General features: G+C 52.6%; 1 protein-coding gene across 1 annotated transcript in view; it reads right to left on the minus strand.

Annotated features, from left to right (window-relative positions):
- The window catches only part of LOC144610174 (fibroblast growth factor receptor 1-like), a 136,176-nt gene that overhangs the window by 89,619 nt on the left and 29,364 nt on the right, over nt 1-17,193 (minus strand). Inside the window, 1 exon segment of the mRNA XM_078428726.1 lies at nt 16,981-17,162. Within this exon segment, the coding sequence (XP_078284852.1) occupies nt 16,981-17,098 (118 nt within the window). The 5' untranslated portion in view covers nt 17,099-17,162.

Here is a 17,193-nt window from a genome sequence, read left to right on the forward strand (position 1 = left end):
GTCCTGGCCGACCAGCGATCCCCATCCACTGACACTATCCTACGCACGTTAAGGACAATTTACAATTTTACCAAAGTCAATTAGCCAACGAACCTGTACGCCTTCGGAGTGTGGGGGGAAACCGGATCGCCCGGAGAAAACCCACGCAGGTCACGAGGAGAACTGTCTTCAGTGGAAAGCAGCAGCTGTAGTTCCTTCCTACACACTCAACACAGCCACCACTATTCAGAACAAACCGTGGATAAGGATCTGAGCTGTGGGTCACTGGTTCAAAGCCGACTAATCCACAAGGCCAAGCCAATCCTCGATAAGCCGACGTCGATGACTAATTTGTAAACATGTTTGAAAGCTCGCCCTTGATAACAGATAACCTCTGACACATCGACCATCGTTCACCGCAAGCAGTTCCTGAACCTATCAATCTCTCTGTCTCCCAACCCACTGTTACTTCCTCAAGCCAGACCATAGAGTTACACAGCACGGAAAGAGGCCCTTCGGCCCAACTTGCCCATGCTGACCAAGGTGCCCCATCTCCATGAGTCCCACCTGGCCCTTATCCTCCAAACCTTTCCCATCCATGCACCTGTCCAAATGTCTTTAAAATGTCGTTACAGCATCTGCCTCACCTACCTAAGGCACAGCGGTAGAGTTGCTGCCATACAGCGGTAGAGACCCGGGTTCGATCCTGACTAGGGGCGCTGTCTGTGCGGAGTTTGCACGTTCTCCCCGTGACCTGCGTGGGTTTTCTCCGCGTAGTATAAAAAATAAAGTGGATGAGCTTGAGGCTCAGTTAGTCATGGGCAAGTATGATGTTGTAGGGATTACTGAGACATGGCTACAAGAGGACCAGGGCTGGGAACTGAATATTCAGGGGTACACAACGTATAGAAAAGACAGACAGGTGGGCAGAGGGGGTGGGGTTGCTCTGATGGTAAGGAATGATATTCATTCCCTTGCAAGGGGTGACATAGAATCAGGACATGTTGAATCAGTATGGATAGAAATGAGAAATTGTAAGGGTAAAAAGACCCTAATGGGAGTTATCTATAGGCCCCCAAACAGTAGCCTCGACTTAGGGTGCAAGTTAAATCAGGAGATAAAATTGGCGTGTCAAAAATGTAATGCTACGGTGGTTATGGGAGATTTCAACATGCAGGTAGACTGGGAAAATCAGGTTGGAAATGGACCCCAGGAAAGAGAGTTTGTAGAGTGCCTTCGAGATGGATTCTTAGAACAGCTTGTACTGGAGCCTACCAGGGAGAAGGCAATTCTGGATTTAGTGTTGTGTAATGATCCTGATCTGATAAGGGGACTAGAGGTAAAAGAGCCATTAGGAGGCAGTGATCACAACATGATAAGTTTTACTCTGCAAATGGAAAGGCAGAAGGGAAAATCGGAAGTGTCGGTATTACAGTATAGCAAAGGGGATTACAGAGGCATGAGGCGGGAGCTGGCCAAATTGATTGGAAGGAGGCCCTAGCAGGGAAGACGGTAGAACAGCAATGGCAGGTATTCCTGGGAATAATGCAGAGGTTGCAGGATCAATTTATTCCAAAGAGGTGGAAAGACTCTAAGGGGAGTAAGAGACATCTGTGGCTGACAAGGGAAGTCAGGGACAGCATAAAAATTAAGGAGAGGAAGTATAACATAGCAAAGAAGAGTGGGAAGACAGAGGATTGGGACTCTTTTAAAGAGCAACAAAAGTTAACTAAAAAGGCAATACGAGGAGAAAAGATGAGGTACGAGGGTAAACTAGCCAATAATATAAAGGAGGATAGCAAAAGTTTTTTTAGGTACGTGAAGAGGAAAAAAATAGTCAAGGCAAATGTGGGTCCCTTGAAGACAGAAGCAGGGGAATTTATTATGGGGAACAAAGAAATGGCAGACGAGTTAAACCGTTACTTTGGATCTGTCTTCACTGAGGAAGATACACACAATCTCCCAAATGTTCTAGGGGCTGGAGAACCTAGGGTGATGGAGGAACTGAAGGAAATCCACATTAGGCAGGAAATGGTTTTGGGTAGTCTGATGGGGCTGAAGGCTGATAAATCCCCAGGGCCTGATGGTCTGCATCCCAGAGTACTTAAGGAGGTGGCTCTAGAAATAGTGGAAGCATTGGAGATCATTTTTCAATGTTCTATAGATTCAGGATCAGTTCCTGTGGATTGGAGGATAGCAAATGTTATCCCACTTTTTAAGAAAGGAGGGAGAGAGAAAACGGGTAATTATAGACCAGTTAGTCTGACATCAGTGGTGGGGAAAATGCTGGAGTCAATTATAAAAGACGAAATTGCTGAGCATTTGGATAGCAGTAATGGGATCGTTCCGAGTCAGCATGGATTTACGAAGGGGAAATCATGCTTGACAAATCTACTGGAATTTTTTGAGGATGTAACTAGGAAAATTGACAAGGGAGAGTCAGTAGATGTGGTGTACCTCGACTTTCAGAAAGCCTTCGACAAGGTCCCACATAGGAGATTAGTGGGCAAAATTAGGGCACATGGTATTGGGGGTAGGGTACTGACATGGATAGAAAATTAGTTGACAGACAGAAAGCAAAGAGTGGGGATAAATGGGTCCCTTTCAGAATGGCAGGCAGTGACCAGTGGGGTACCGCAAGGTTCGGTGCTGGGACCCCAGCTATTTACGATATACATTAATGACTTAGACGAAGGGATTAAAAGTACCATTAGCAAATTTGCAGATGATACTAAGTTGGGGGGTAGTGTGAATTGTGAGGAAGATGCAATAAGGCTGCAGGGTGACCTGGACAGGTTGTGTGAGTGGGCGGATACATGGCAGATGCAGTTTAATGTAGATAAGTGTGAGGTTATTCACTTTGGAAGTAAGAATAGAAAGGCAGATTATTATCTGAATGGTGTCAAGTTAGGAGGAGGGGGAGTTCAACGAGATCTGGGTGTCCTAGTGCATCAGTCAATGAAAGGAAGCATGCAGGTTCAGCAGGCAGTGAAGAAAGCCAATGGAATGTTGGCCTTCGTAACAAGAGGAGTTGAGTATAGGAGCAAAGAGGTCCTTCTACAGTTGTACCGGGCCCTGGTGAGACCGCACCTGGAGTACTGTGTGCAGTTTTGGTCTCCAAATTTGAGGAAGGATATTCTTGCTATGGAGGGCGTGCAGCGTAGGTTCACTAGATTAATTCCCGGAATGGCGGGACTGTCGTATGTTGAAAGGCTGGAGCGATTGGGCTTGTATACACTGGAATTTAGAAGGATGAGGGGGGATCTTATTGAAACATATAAGATAATTAGGGGATTGGACACATTAGAGGCAGATAACATGTTCCCAATGTTGGGGGAGTCCAGAACAAGGGGCCACAGTTTGAGAATAAGGGGTAGGCCATTTAGAACGGAGATGAGGAAGAACTTTTTCAGTCAGAGGGTGGTGAAGGTGTGGAATTCTCTGCCTCAGAAGGCAGTGGAGGCCAGTTCGTTGGATGCTTTCAAGAGAGAGCTGGATAGAGCTCTTAAGGATAGCGGAGTGAGGGGGTATGGGGAGAAGGCAGGAACGGGGTACTGATTGATAGTGATCAGCCATGATCGCATTGAATGGCGGTGCTGGCTCGAAGGGCTGAATGGCCTACTCCTGCACCTATTGTCTATTGTCTATTGTCTATTGTGTTCCGGTTTCCTCCCACACTCCACAAAGACGTGCAGGCTTGTGGGTTAATTGGCTTGGTGTAATTGTACATTTGCATGAGTGTGCAGTGTGTGCTAGTGTAACGAGGTCGCTGGTCGGTGTAGACCTGGTTGGCCGAAGGGCCCGTTTCCATCCTGTATCTCCAAAAACAGCTCCTCTGGCAGTTCATTCCACACACTCACCACCACCACCCTCTGTGTGAAAACGTTGCCTCTCAGGTTCCTATTAAACCATTCCCCTCTCACCTTAAACCCATGTCCTCAGGTTCGTGATTCCCCTACTCTGGGCAAAGGACCCTGCATTCACCATATCTATTCCCCCCATGATTTTACACACAGGCCACAAGGCAATAACTCAAAGCTCTCTGCTCAACGGGGCAGCACGGTGGTGCAGCGGTAGAGTTGCTGCCTTACAACGCCAGAGACCTGAGTTCGATCCCGACTACGGGCGCTGTCTGTACGGAGTTTGTACGTTCTCCCCGTGACCTGCGTGGGTTTTCTCTGAGATCTTCGGTTTCCTCCCGCACTCCAAAGACGTACAGGTTTGCAGGTTAATTGGCTTGGTAAATGTAGAAATTGTCCCTAGTGGGTGTAGGATAGGGTTAATGTGCGGGGATCGCTGGGCGGCACAGACCCGGTGGGCCGAAGGGCCTGTTTCCGCGCTGCATCTCTAAACTAAACTCCATCAACGTTAGCCATATCATGGTGGGTCTTGTACATGACGATAGTTGGGAATTTTAAATCCGCACATAGTTTAGTCCAACAGTCCTTGCAATATTGATCGAACGCTGCATTTTCAAGAGAGGCTGCGACACTTCGCTTCCCGCTCCAGTTTTGCGCCAAGATATTTTAGATGTGTTTCCCAAATTTGCTCTGGAAAATCTGGCTCCAATTCCGAGATGACATCACCTCATCCGGGATTCCCCGATCCTGGAATTCATGCTCAGCTTCCAACCCTGCCTCGAGGTACGACTGGAGACTTGGAGCAAAGAAAGCACTGAGGGGTGGACAGGATCAGGACTAGTGGAGAGGGCAAGGGTCTCGACCCGAGACGCCACCCATTCCCCCTCTCCGGAAAATGCTGCCTGTCCCGCTGAGTTACTCCAGCACTTTGTGCCTTTCTTTGGACTGACACAAAGTGCCGGAGTAATTCATGATCGGGATGTGACTGGTCTGTGATTATGTTGGCTGCTCTCCTGAGGTAGTGTGGACTGTAGATGGGGCCCATGTTGTATATGGGGCCCGTGTTGTAGATGGGGCCCGTGATGTAGATGGGGCCCGTGTTGTATATGGGGCCTGTGTTGTAGATGGGGCCCGTGTTGTAGATGGGGCCCGTGATGTAGATGGGGCCCCTGTTGTAGATGGGCCCGTGTTGTAGATGGGGCCCGTGTTGTAGATGGGGCCCGTGTTGTAGATGGGGCCCCTGTTGTAGATGGGGCCTGTGTTGTAGATGGGGCCCGTGTTGTAGATGGGGCCCGTGTTGTAGATGGGGCCCCTGTTGTAGATGGGCCCGTGTTGTAGATGGGGCCCGTGTTGTAGATGGGGCCCGTGTTGTAGATGGGGCCCGTGTTGTAGATGGGGCCCGTGTTGTAGATGGGGCCCGTGATGTAGGTACGACTGGAGACTTGGAGCAAAGAAAGCACTGAGGGGTGGACAGGATCAGGACTAGTGGAGAGGGCAAGGGTCTCGACCCGAGACGCCACCCATTCCCCCTCTCCGGAAAATGCTGCCTGTCCCGCTGAGTTACTCCAGCACTTTGTGCCTTTCTTTGGACTGACACAAAGTGCCGGAGTAATTCATGATCGGGATGTGACTGGTCTGTGATTATGTTGGCTGCTCTCCTGAGGTAGTGTGGACTGTAGATGGGGCCCGTGTTGTATATGGGGCCCGTGTTGTAGATGGGGCCCGTGATGTAGATGGGGCCCGTGATGTAGATGGGGCCTGTGTTGTAGATGGGGCCCGTGTTGTAGATGGGGCCTGTGTTGTAGATGGGGCCCCTGTTGTAGATGGGGCCTGTGTTGTAGATGGGGCCCGTGTTGTAGATGGGGCCTGTGCTGTAGATGGGGCCCGTGTTGTAAGTGGGGCCCTTGTTGTAGATGGGGCCTGTGTTGTAGATGGGGCCCGTGTTGTAAGTGGGGCCCTTGTTGTAGATGGGGCCCGTGTTGTAAGTGGGGCCCTTGTTGTAGATGGGGCCTGTGTTGTAGATGGGGCCTGTGTTGTAGATGGGGCAGTGTTGTAGATGGGGCCTCTGTTGTAGATGGGGCCTGTGTTGTGGATGGGGCCCGTGTTGTAAGTGGGCCCCCTGTTGTAGATGGGGCCTGTGTTGTGGATGGGGCCCGTGTTGTAGGTGGGGCCCCTGTTGTAGATGGGGCCTGTGTTGTAGATGGGGCCTGTGTTGTAGATGGGGCCCGTGTTGTAGATGGGGCCTGTGTTGTAGATGGGGCCCCTGTTGTAGATGGGGCCTGTGTTGTAGATGGGGCCTGTGTTGTAGATGGGGCCCGTGTTGTAGATGGGGCCTGTGTTGTAGATGGGGCCCCTGTTGTAGATGGGGCCTGTGTTGTAGATGGGGCCTGTGTTGTAGATGGGGCAGTGTTGTAGATGGAGTCAATGGTTTTGATTTGTTTTTAAGGCACAAACCATCCCCTCTAACAATTGTATATAAAAGTATGAGGCAGAGTAGACAGTCAGAACCGGGTGTAAAAATCAAATACTAGAGGGCATAGGTTGAAGGTGGGAGGGGGCAACATTTAAAGCAGATGTGGGAGGCAGCGTTTTTACATCGAGGGTGGTCAGTGCCAGGGTTAATTGTTGAGGCATTTTGTGGAATTGTGGTATTTAAGTTTAGTTTAGTTTAGAGATACAGCGCGGAAACAGGCCCTTTGGCCCATCAATCCCGTGCCCACCAGCGATCCCCGCACATTAACACTGTCCTACACACACACTGGGGACAATTTTCACATTTACCAAGCCAACTAACCTACAAGCCTGCATGTATTTGGAGTGTGGGAGGAAACCGAAGATCTCGGGGAGAGCGTACAAACTCCGTACAGGGCCCTCCGTGCAGGTCACGGGGAGAGCGTACAAACTCCGTACAGACGGCGCCCGTAGTCGGGATGGAACCCGGGTCCCGGGCGCTGTGAGGCAGCAACTCTACCGCTGCGCCAGCCCGTGCTTGTTCTGCACTGTGCTATAATGCTTCAATATTCACGTCAGAGAGTGTCACAACTGTCCTGAAGAGAGAACGCTGCTCCACGAGCTCCTGCAGCTGGGAACAGCGGCCCTGGATCATACAGCCGCTGGCAGTGATACGGCCACAATCCTTCCTGTGTGCAGGGCTGGTCAAACGTCACTCCCTCCGCACTGTGGGAATCGCTTTGGCAAAACATCGCCCCAGCTGTCAACGTTGACCTCTGGCCCAGTGGGGGTTTGGGGGGGGGGGAAGAGTCCCGTAAGGTAGCAGCAACCCATCGCTTCCCGCCCTCCATCCCCTGGGGCTGTTCAATGCATCGCGGCCCCAAACACAGACGCACATGGCTCCCAGTCTCACTCCATGCCCGAGGGAACACTCAGAACAAAACCCTAACAAAACACGACTGTTTAACACAACACCCACCGACAGATGGACGAAGCATCCCTTCTCAAAACAGTAACCTCACTTTCTCCCCTCTCCCAATCTTCCCCACGTGCTTCAGGCTTTAGAGACACAGCGCGGAAACAGGCCCTTCGGCCCACCGGGTCCGTGCCGACCGGCAATCATCCTGTGCACTAGTTTAGAGACACAGCGCGGAAACAGGCCCTTCGGCCCACCGTGTCCGCGCCGACCAGCGATCTCCCGTCTGTGCACTAGTTTAGAGATACAGTTCCACAGTCTCGGAGCTGCAACCGCAAAAGCGCGGTCACCCCTGAGCTTAAGCCTAGACCGCGGGATAGTCAGTAGCCCCAAGTCGGCCGACCTGAGGGACCTGGAGATAGAGTGGTGGGTTAGAAGAGTTTTGATTTGGGGGGGGGGGCAAGCCCATTTAGGGTTTTGTACGTGACTAGTCCATGCGACCAAGTCACTGTTAATTCCGTGCATTTTATTCTGCTCATCTTCCCCAAACACTCCTGCTGAGCTATGTTGCTCCCTCTGAGAGGGGCAAACTGGGCATCTCTGTGCCCCATGCCACTGTTGACCATAGTGGATACCAACTCTGCATCCACTCCTAAATCTATAGACGTGGACTGGCAGCGTTCTTGCAACAATAACCCTCTCTGCGTGTAGCTGCCCGAGCACTGCCTCACAGCGCCAGCGACACAGGTTCGATCCTGACCTCCGGTGCTGTCTGTGTGGGGTTTGCACGTTCTCCCCTGTGACAGTGTGGGTCCTCCCTCCCACATCCCAAAGATGTGTGCTTGTAGGTTAATTGGCCCTCTGTCAATTGCCCATAGTGTGATGGGAGTGGATGTGAAAGTGGGTTAACAGAGGACCAGCCTGCAGACGGGATGTGAAAGTGGGTTAACAGAGGACCAGCCTGCAGACGGGATGTGAAAGTGGGTTAACAGAGGACCAGCCTGCAGACGGGATGTGAAAGTGGGTTAACAGAGGACCAGCCTGCAGACGGGATGTGAAAGTGGGTTAACAGAGGACCAGCCTGCAGACGGGATGTGAAAGTGGGTTAACAGAGGACCAGCCTGCAGACGGGATGTGAAAGTGGGTTAACAGAGGACCAGCCTGCAGACGGGATGTGAAAGTGGGTTAACAGAGGACCAGCCTGCAGACAGGAGATCGATGGTCAGCATGGTCTCGGTGGGAGAAGGACCTGTTTCCCTGCTGTATCTTTCAATCAATCAAACAAAAGCCCTTCTTCAGACTGAGAGTACAGGGAGAGGGGGCCTTGATATATGGGAGGGTGAGAAAGGAAAACAACAGATCAGAGCAGATCTGCTTACCAGCATCTGCTTTGATCTGTCGTTTTCACACCTTACCCTTCCATATCTCTAGACTCCCTCTCCCCTTACTCTCAGTCTGAAGAAGGGTCTCGGCCCGAAACGTCTCCCATTCCTTCTCTCCAGACTTTTTCAGTCAGAGAGTTGTGAATCTGTGGAATTCTCTGCCTCAGAAGGCAGTGGAGGCCAATTCTCTGAATGCATTCAAGAGAGAGCTGGATAGAGCTCTTAAGGATAGCGGAGTCAGGGGGTATGGGGAGAAGGCAGGAACGGGGTACTGATTGAGAATGATCAGCCGTGATCACATTGAATGGCGGTGCTGGCTAGAAGGGCCGAATGGCCTCCTCCTGCACCTATTGTCCAGAGACGCTGCCTGCATCAATCAAACACAAACTTCTAGGAAGGAACTGCAGATGCTGGTTTACACCGATGATAGACACCAAATGCTGGAGTAACTCAGCGGGACAGGCAGCACCTCTGGAGAGAAGGAATGGGTGACGTTTTGGGTCGAGACCCTTCTATCACTCTCCCGAATTTCAGTCTGTCGAAGATCCTTGAAACGAAACGTCACCCATTCCTTCCAATCAGAAATTTCTTCTGTATACAGAACAGTTATACTTGCATTCTATCTGCAGACTTGCCCGCTACCATCAGGCTTGCCCGCTATCATCAGGCTTGCCCGCTATCATCAGGCTTGCCCGCTACCATCAGACTTGCCCGCTATCATCAGGCTTGCCCGCTACCATCAGGCTTGCCCGCTATCTGCAGACTTGCCTGCTGTCTGCATACTTGCCCGCTACCATCAGGCTTGCCCGCTATCATTAGACTTGCCCGCTACCATCAGGCTTGCCCGCTATCATCAAGCTTGCCCGCTATCATCAGACTTGCCCGCTACCATCAGGCTTGCCCGCTATCATCAGGCTTGCCTGCTGCCATCAGGCTTGCCCGCTATCATCAGGCTTGTCCGCTACCATCAGGCTTGCCCGCTATCATCAGGCTTGCCTGCTGCCATCAGGCTTGCCAGCTATCATCAGGCTTGCCCGCTACCATCAGGCTTGCCCGCTATCATCAGGCTTGCCTGCTGTCTGCAGACTTGCCCGCTATCATCAGGCTTGCCCGCTATCATCAGACTTGCCCGCTACCATCAGGCTTGCCTGCTATCATCAGGCTTGCCCGCTTCCATCAGGCTTGCCCGCTATCTGCAGACGTGCCCGCTATCATCAGACTTGCCCGCTATCATCAGGCTTGCCCGCTATCATCAGGCTTGCCTGCTATCATCAGGCTTGCCCGCTATCATCAGGCTTGCCTGCTATCATCAGGCTTGCCCGCTTCCATCAGGCTTGCCCGCTATCTGCAGACGTGCCCGCTGTCTGCCCTATTGCGTTAAACCAAGAAAATCAATCCATGTTGTGTTGAACCAGTTAAAAGAAAATGTCACCCTTCCAGTCAAGGTACGGTCACAGTTGCCGACGTTAACCTGCAGCCTCCACCTCCGCACCCTCCCCTTCGCCCAACACACCCACCTCAGCTTGTTGGTGCGGAGGGAGAGTGAGAGGGCCGGAGTGGGGAGAGTGAGAGGGTGGGGAGCGTGGGAGTGCGTTTGGGGTGGGGAGAGTGAGAGGGTGGTAGGGGTAGGGTGAGGATGGGGGGGTGGGGAGAGTGAGAGGGCGGCGGGGGTGGGGAGGTGCTAGAGGGCACGTGAGGGGGGTGCAAGGGGGAAATGAGGGAGTGACAGGCCTGGGGGGGGAGGTACAAGGTGGTGTTCGAGTGAGCGAGAGGGTGGGGGGCAGAATGTGATGGGGTGGGGGTGTGAGAGTGCGGCGGCGGGGGGTGCAAGAGCACGTTTGGGGAGGGGGGTTGTAAAATGGGGGGGCGGGTGTGCAGAATACAATGGGGGGTGGGTAGATCAAGAGGGGAGGATAGGCGCGAGAGGGCAATGGTGGGAGGGGGGAGCAAGAGGGGGGAGCCGTTGGGTGTTGTGTGTGGGGGGGGGTGAGAGGGCAGGAGGGGCAGAATGGGATGGGGGCGGGGAGAACAAGAGGGCCGGGGATGGGGGAGTGAGAGGCAGAAGTGGAGGGCGGGCAAAATGTAATAGGGGATGGGGAGAGCAGGAGGATAGCAAGGGGGGAGGGGGAGGAGGGGTCATGGGGGGTGGGGGGGTAAACGGAAGGGCAGGTGGGCAGATTTTTAATGGGGGTGGGGAGAGCAAGAGGGCGGTGGGGAGTGGTCTAGTGAGAGGTCAATTAGGGGGAGGGAAGTAAGAGGGGCAGGGTGGGGAGGGGGAGGAGGGGGTGAGAGGGCGGGAGGGGAGGAGGGAGGGAGAGGGTGAGAGGGGAGGGGGGGAGGGAGGGAGAGGAGGGGGAGGGAGAGGGCGGGTGGGGAAGGGGGTGAGAGGGGAGAGGAGAGAAAGAGGGCGGGTGGGGAGGGGAGGAGGGAGGGAGAGGGTGAGAGGGGAGGGAGAGGAGGGAGGGAGAGGAGGGGGAGGGAGAGGGCAGGTGGGGAAGGGGGGAGGGGGTGAGAGGGGAGAGGAGAGAAAGAGGGCGGGTGGGGAGGGGAGGAGGGAGGGAGAGGGTGAGAGGGGAGGGAGAGGAGGGAGGGAGAGGAGGGGGAGGAGAGGGTGACAGGGCAGGGAGGAGAGGGGGTGCAGGGTGCGATGGGGCGGGGAGACGGAGCCAAGGAGGGGGGGGAGAAGGTCTCTCTCCACAGCCCAGCGGCTGCGTTGAGCCTGCGGTCTCTGCTGCACGGAGCCAGTGGGGGTCTGTGCTCCAGATGTGGATAAGTATCTGGCAGTGGGGGTGGGGGAGGGTGGAATTTCCTGCCTGGCGCGATCCCTCCCTGAGTGTGTCCGGCCCTGTGACACACAGTGGAACCAGTGATCGCCCGCTCTACGTCACGCGCCATCTGAAACCACTCATGGAGCAAGCGGCCTTCCTGCACGGCCGTCTGGAAACAATCTGCCTGCGCAGCGCCTCGTTTGGCACCGGGGCCTGCCAGGGTTTAGCCAAGGAGTTATGGTTGCCGGGGTCGGTAGTCCGATCTGTGGAAACCAGGGGGGGGTGTGTTTGCCCCTGGGCATCACGTTCCATGTTCCATGGCAGTCTTGCCCCATGAGGGTGGACAGAGGGCAAACTGGGCAGGGAGTATCTGGTCTCAGTTTGGTGGCACAGCGGTAGAGTTGCTGCCTCACAGCGCCAGAGACCCGGGTTCCATCCCGACTACGGGAGCCGCCTGCACCGAGTTTGTACGCTCTCCCCGTGACCTGCGTGGGTTGTCTCCGGTTTTCCTCCCGCACTCCAAAGACGTACGGGATTGTAGGTTGATTGGGTTTGGTAAAATTTTAAATTGTGTGGTAGGGTAGTGTTAGTGTGTGAGGGGATCGCTGGTTGGCGTGGACTCGGTGGGCCAAAGCGGGGCAAACCCACGCGGTCACGGGGAGAACGTGCAAACTCCGCGCGCACAGACTGTGCCCGTAGTTGGGATGGAACCTGCGACTCTGGATCCTGGCAACTCCATTGCTGAACCCAGTGGACCTGGAGAGAAGGAATGGGTGACGTTTCGGGGCGAGACCCTTCTTCAGACTGAGACAGGTCAGGTCCACTGGGTTAAGATGATGCTGAGTTAATCCAGCATTTTGTGTCTACCAAAATCGATACGATCATGTTCATAGGTCATAGGGAGTCGAATTAGGCCATTCGGCCCATCAAGTCTACTCCGCCATTCAACCATGGCTGATCTATCTCCCTCTCAACCCCATTCTCCTGCCTTCTCCCCATAACCCTTGACATCCTTACCAATCAAGTATCTGCCAACCTAAGCCTTAAAAATACCTAATGACTTGGCCTCCACAGCCGTCTGTGTCAATGAGTTTCACAGCTTCAACATGCTCTTGCCCAAGACTAACGCCCCTCCCGCTCAACGCAGCTCTCCCTCACGATCAGGCGGGACTTGTGGATTCATAGAGTGATATATTATTATTTTCATATTTTTTTCATATTTCAGATACAGCGCGGAAACAGGCCTTTTCGGCCCACCAAGTCCGCGCCGCCCAGCGATCCCCGCACACTAACACTATCATACACACACTAGGGACAATGTTTACATTTACCCAGTCAATTAACCTACATACCTGTACGTCTTTGTATATAGTATGGAAACAGGCCCCTCAGCCCAACTTGCCCACACCTCCCAACATGTCTCAGCTACACTGGTTCTACCTGCCCGCATTTGGTCCATATCAATAGACAATAGACAATAGGTGCAGGAGGAGGCCATTTGGCCCTTCGAGCCAGCACCGCCATTCAATGTGATCATGGCTGATCATTCTCAATCAGTACCTCGTTCCTGCCTTCTCACCATACCCCCTGACTCCGCTATCCTTAAGAGCTCTTTCTAGCTCTCTCTTGGTATAGTCCCAGCCTCAACTACCTCCGTTCCATACACCCACCACCCTTTGCGTGAAAAAGTTACCCCTCAGATTCCTACTACATCTTTTCCCCTTCACCTTGAACCTATGTCCCCTGGTCCTCGATTCCCCTACTCTGGGCAGGAGGCTCTGAGGAGATTCATATTTCATATTTCAGAAGGGTGACTCGAAACTACAACTCTGACTCAGAGTAGAGTGCCTAGGCTGACACACTGCATAGAACTGCATAGGCATCATCAAACACTGCCAACCACACAGTGAACGGCAGGGGTCATGAGTGGTGTCGAGCAGAGGGACCTAGGAGTGCAGATACATCGTTCCTTGAACGTGGCACCACAGGTAGAAGGGGCGGTCAAAAGGGCTTTTGGCTCACCGGCCTTCACCAGACAGAGTATTGAGCATAGAAGCTGGGAGATCATGTTGCAGTTGTGTAAGACGTTGGTGAGGGCACATTTAGAGTATTGTGTTCCGTTCTGGGCACCGTGTTACAGGGAAGATGTCAAGCTGGAAAGGGTACATGGACGATTTACGACGATGTTGCCAGACTTGAAGGACTGGGCTACAGGGAGAGGTTGAGCAGGTTCGGACTCTATTCCTTGGAGCACAGGAGGATGAGGGGTGATCTTATAGAGGTGTACAAAATCACGAGAGGAAAAGATTGGGTAGATTTACAGAGTCTCTTGCCCAGAGTAGGTGAATGGAGAACCAGAGGACATAGGTTTAAGGTGGGGGGGGGGGGGGGGAGATTTAATCGGAACCTGAGGGGTTACATTTTCACACAATGGGGGTTGGGTGTATGGAACGAGCAGTCTGAAGAAGGGTCTCGACCCGAAACATCGCCCATTCCTTCTCTCCTGAGATGCTGCCTGACCCGCTGAGTTACTCCAGCATTTTGTGATACCTTCGAGCTGCTGGAGGAGGTAGTTGAAGCAGGGACCATCGTAATATTTAAGAAACATTTAGACAGATTCATGGTGTAGGAAAATAACTGCAGATGCTGGTACAAATCGAAGGTATCACAAAATGGTGGAGTAACTCAGCAGGTCAGGCAGCATCTCAGGAGAGAAGGAATGGGTGACGTTTCGGGTCGAGACCCTTCTTCAGACTGATGTCAGGGGGGTGGAGGGACAAAGACTATGGACAGATACATGGACAGGACAGGTTTAGAGGGCTCTGGGTCAAACACAGGCAGGTGGGACCACTGTAGATGGGAGATGTTGGTCAGCATGGGCAAGTTGGGCTGAAGGGCGTATTTCTACTGTATGACTCTGACAAGATTTTCAAACATGGCACTAAATTGGTCAGCGTAGTTTCATGAAGCAAAATTAGGGACAGAAAGAACTGCAGGTGCTAGAATCTTGAGTAAAACACCAAGTGCTGGAGGAACTCAGCGGGTTAAGGAGCATCTGTGGAGGGAATGGGCAGGTTATGTTTCGGGTCGGGACCCTTCTTCATGGCCACAATGGTGGGAATCACAAACTCTGGGTTGGTTCCAGGGTCAGACCTGTTGTGGCGCCTTGTTTATTGTGACCCCTTGACTAAACGCACAAGAGTGTCAGGCCAAACCAGTTTCCGTTTAGTCTATTGTCACGTGTACTGATGTACAGTGAAGAGCTTTTGTTGCGTGCCATCCAGTCAGCAGAAAGACAATACACTTTTACAATCGACCCATTGCAGTATACAGATACATGATAAGGGAACAACGTTTAGTGCAAGGTTAAGCCAGCAGAGTTGGAACAAGGTAGACACAAAAAGCTGGAGTAACTCAGCGGGACAGGCAGCATCTCTGGAGAGAAGGAACGGGTGATCTTTCAGGGAGAGACCCATTGCTTCTCTCCAGAGATGCTGCCTGAGTTACTCCAGCTTTTTGTGCCTATCTCTGGTTTAAACCAGCATCTGCAGTTCCTTCCTACAAAGTTGGATCGAGGGTTGTCTGAGGGGGTCACCGATGAGGTTATTTAAGAGTGCGGGGCGATTGTAACAGGTGATTGTAGATCTGCTTCTGTGGCTGGCGTGCAAATGGTCGCCTGGGCTGGGCGCCATCTTGGAAGTGGTCAGAACACAAAGGGGAGGCCGCGACGTGATTCTGGCCTCGATGCTGTCTACGTGTTTGCCCCCGCGCCACAGATTGAGAGCGCGTTGGCCAGAGGGGCCAAATCATCGACCTCTAGACCACGGAAGACACGCAGACAGGAGAGGATTGAGAGGCAGTGCCGACTGTGGACACTTCAGACTACAATCCACACATGCCACACACAAACCCTGCTCGTTTATGTGTTTTAGAAGCCACCGTATTCCTTAAAACGCTTCACGGTCTCTGCAGTACGCTCCAAGCTTCAAGTTCACAAAATCAGGAGCGGCAAGTGAATAATATTTACAGGAAATATTTACGGACGTTTCGATGCCTCACAGCGCCAGAGACCCGGTTCCGGTCCTGACCACATATGCTGCCCAAAGCCAATTAACCTACAGGTCTGTACGTCTCTGGAGTGTGGGACGAAACCTCACCACCCGGAGAAAACCCACGTGACCGCGTTTAAACTCCGTACAGGCAAGCACCCGTGGACGGGATCCAACCCGGGTCTCTGGCACTGTGAGGCAGCAACTCTACCGCTGCGCCACTGTGCCCCCCCCTTCCGGCATGCTCTGAACCCACTCCAGCTTGGTAACATCTTTCCCGTAATGCGGTGCCCAGGACTGAACACAATACTCTAAAATCTGAAGAAGAGTCTCGGCCCGAAGCATCACCTATTCCTTCTCTCCAGAGATGCTGCCTGACCCGCTGAGTTACTCCAACATTTTGTGTCTATCTTCGATTTAAACCAGCATCTGCAGTTCCTTCATAGTTGTACAGGGCTCTGGTGAGACTGCACCTGGAGTATTGTGTGTAGTTTTGATCTCCCAATTTGAGGACATTATTGCTATTGAGGGAGTGCAGCGTAGGTTCACCAGGTTAGTTCCCGGGATGGCGGGACTGACATATGATGAAAGAATGTTGGGGGAGTCCAGAACAAGGGGCCACAGTTTAAGAATAAGGGGTAGGCCATTTAGAACGGAGATGAGGAAAAACGTTTTCAGTCAGAGAGTTGTAAATCTGTGGAATTCTCTGCCTCAGAAGGCAGTGGAGGCCAATTCTCTGAATGCATTCAAGAGAGAGTTAGATAGAGCTCTTAAGGATAGCGGAGTCAGGGGGTATGGGGAGAAGGCAGGAACGGGGTACTGATTGAGAATGATCAGCCATGATCACATTGAATGGTGGTGCTGACTCGAAGGGCCGAATGGCCTACTCCTGCACCTATTGTCTATTGTCTATTGAATGGGTCAACTGGGCTTGTATTCACTGGAATTTAGAAGGATGAGAGGGGATCTTATAGAAACATATAAAATTCTTAGAGGATTGGACAGGCTAGGTGCAGAAAAAATGTTCCCCATATTGGGGGGGAGTCCAGAACTAGGGGGTCACAGTTTAAGAATAAGGGGTCGGCCATTTTGGACTGAGACGAGGAAAAACCTTTTCACCCAGAGAGTTGTGAATCTGTGGAATTCTCTGCCACAGAAGGCAGTGGAGGCCAATTCACTGGATGTTTTCAAAAGAGAGTTAGATTTAGCTGTTAGGGCTAAAGGGATGAAGGGATATGGGGAAAAAGCAGGAATGGGTTACTGATTTTGCATGATCAGCCATGATCATGTTAAATGGCGGTGCTGACTCGAAGGGCCGAATGGCCTACTCCTGCACTTATTTTTCTATGTTTCTATCAATCACTGTGGCGCCTCAGGTAGTTTAACCTCTTAAGTTCCATACTGGCGGGAAAACACTGGCATGATGACCAATCTTCCACTGGGGGAGGTGACCCTCAGTGGGATGTACCCCAGTGAGAGCCAGCAGGGTGAGGGCATTGCCACCTCTCCCACTAAGTCCCGAGAGCATGCCCCCCGTCCCCCCCCCACCCCCACCCAGAGTGGGGGCGCTCCTACCTTGTCCTGGGAGAGTCAGTGCAGGTCGTGCGGTGGCGAGGGAGAGCAGACCAAGCAGAGCCCAGCACACCAGGTCCACACAGCTGATCATTCCACAGCCTGCCTGTCCTATCACCATCTGGGCGCCGGTCCCATCAGCTCGCTCCGCCACCCTCTGAAGCTCTCAGCTGGAAAGGAAACCGCTGCAAAAGAAGACAAATACCTCTGTTAGTG

This window comes from Rhinoraja longicauda, chromosome 36 (genome assembly GCF_053455715.1).
Source record: "Rhinoraja longicauda isolate Sanriku21f chromosome 36, sRhiLon1.1, whole genome shotgun sequence".
Classification (NCBI taxonomy): domain Eukaryota; kingdom Metazoa; phylum Chordata; class Chondrichthyes; order Rajiformes; family Arhynchobatidae; genus Rhinoraja; species Rhinoraja longicauda.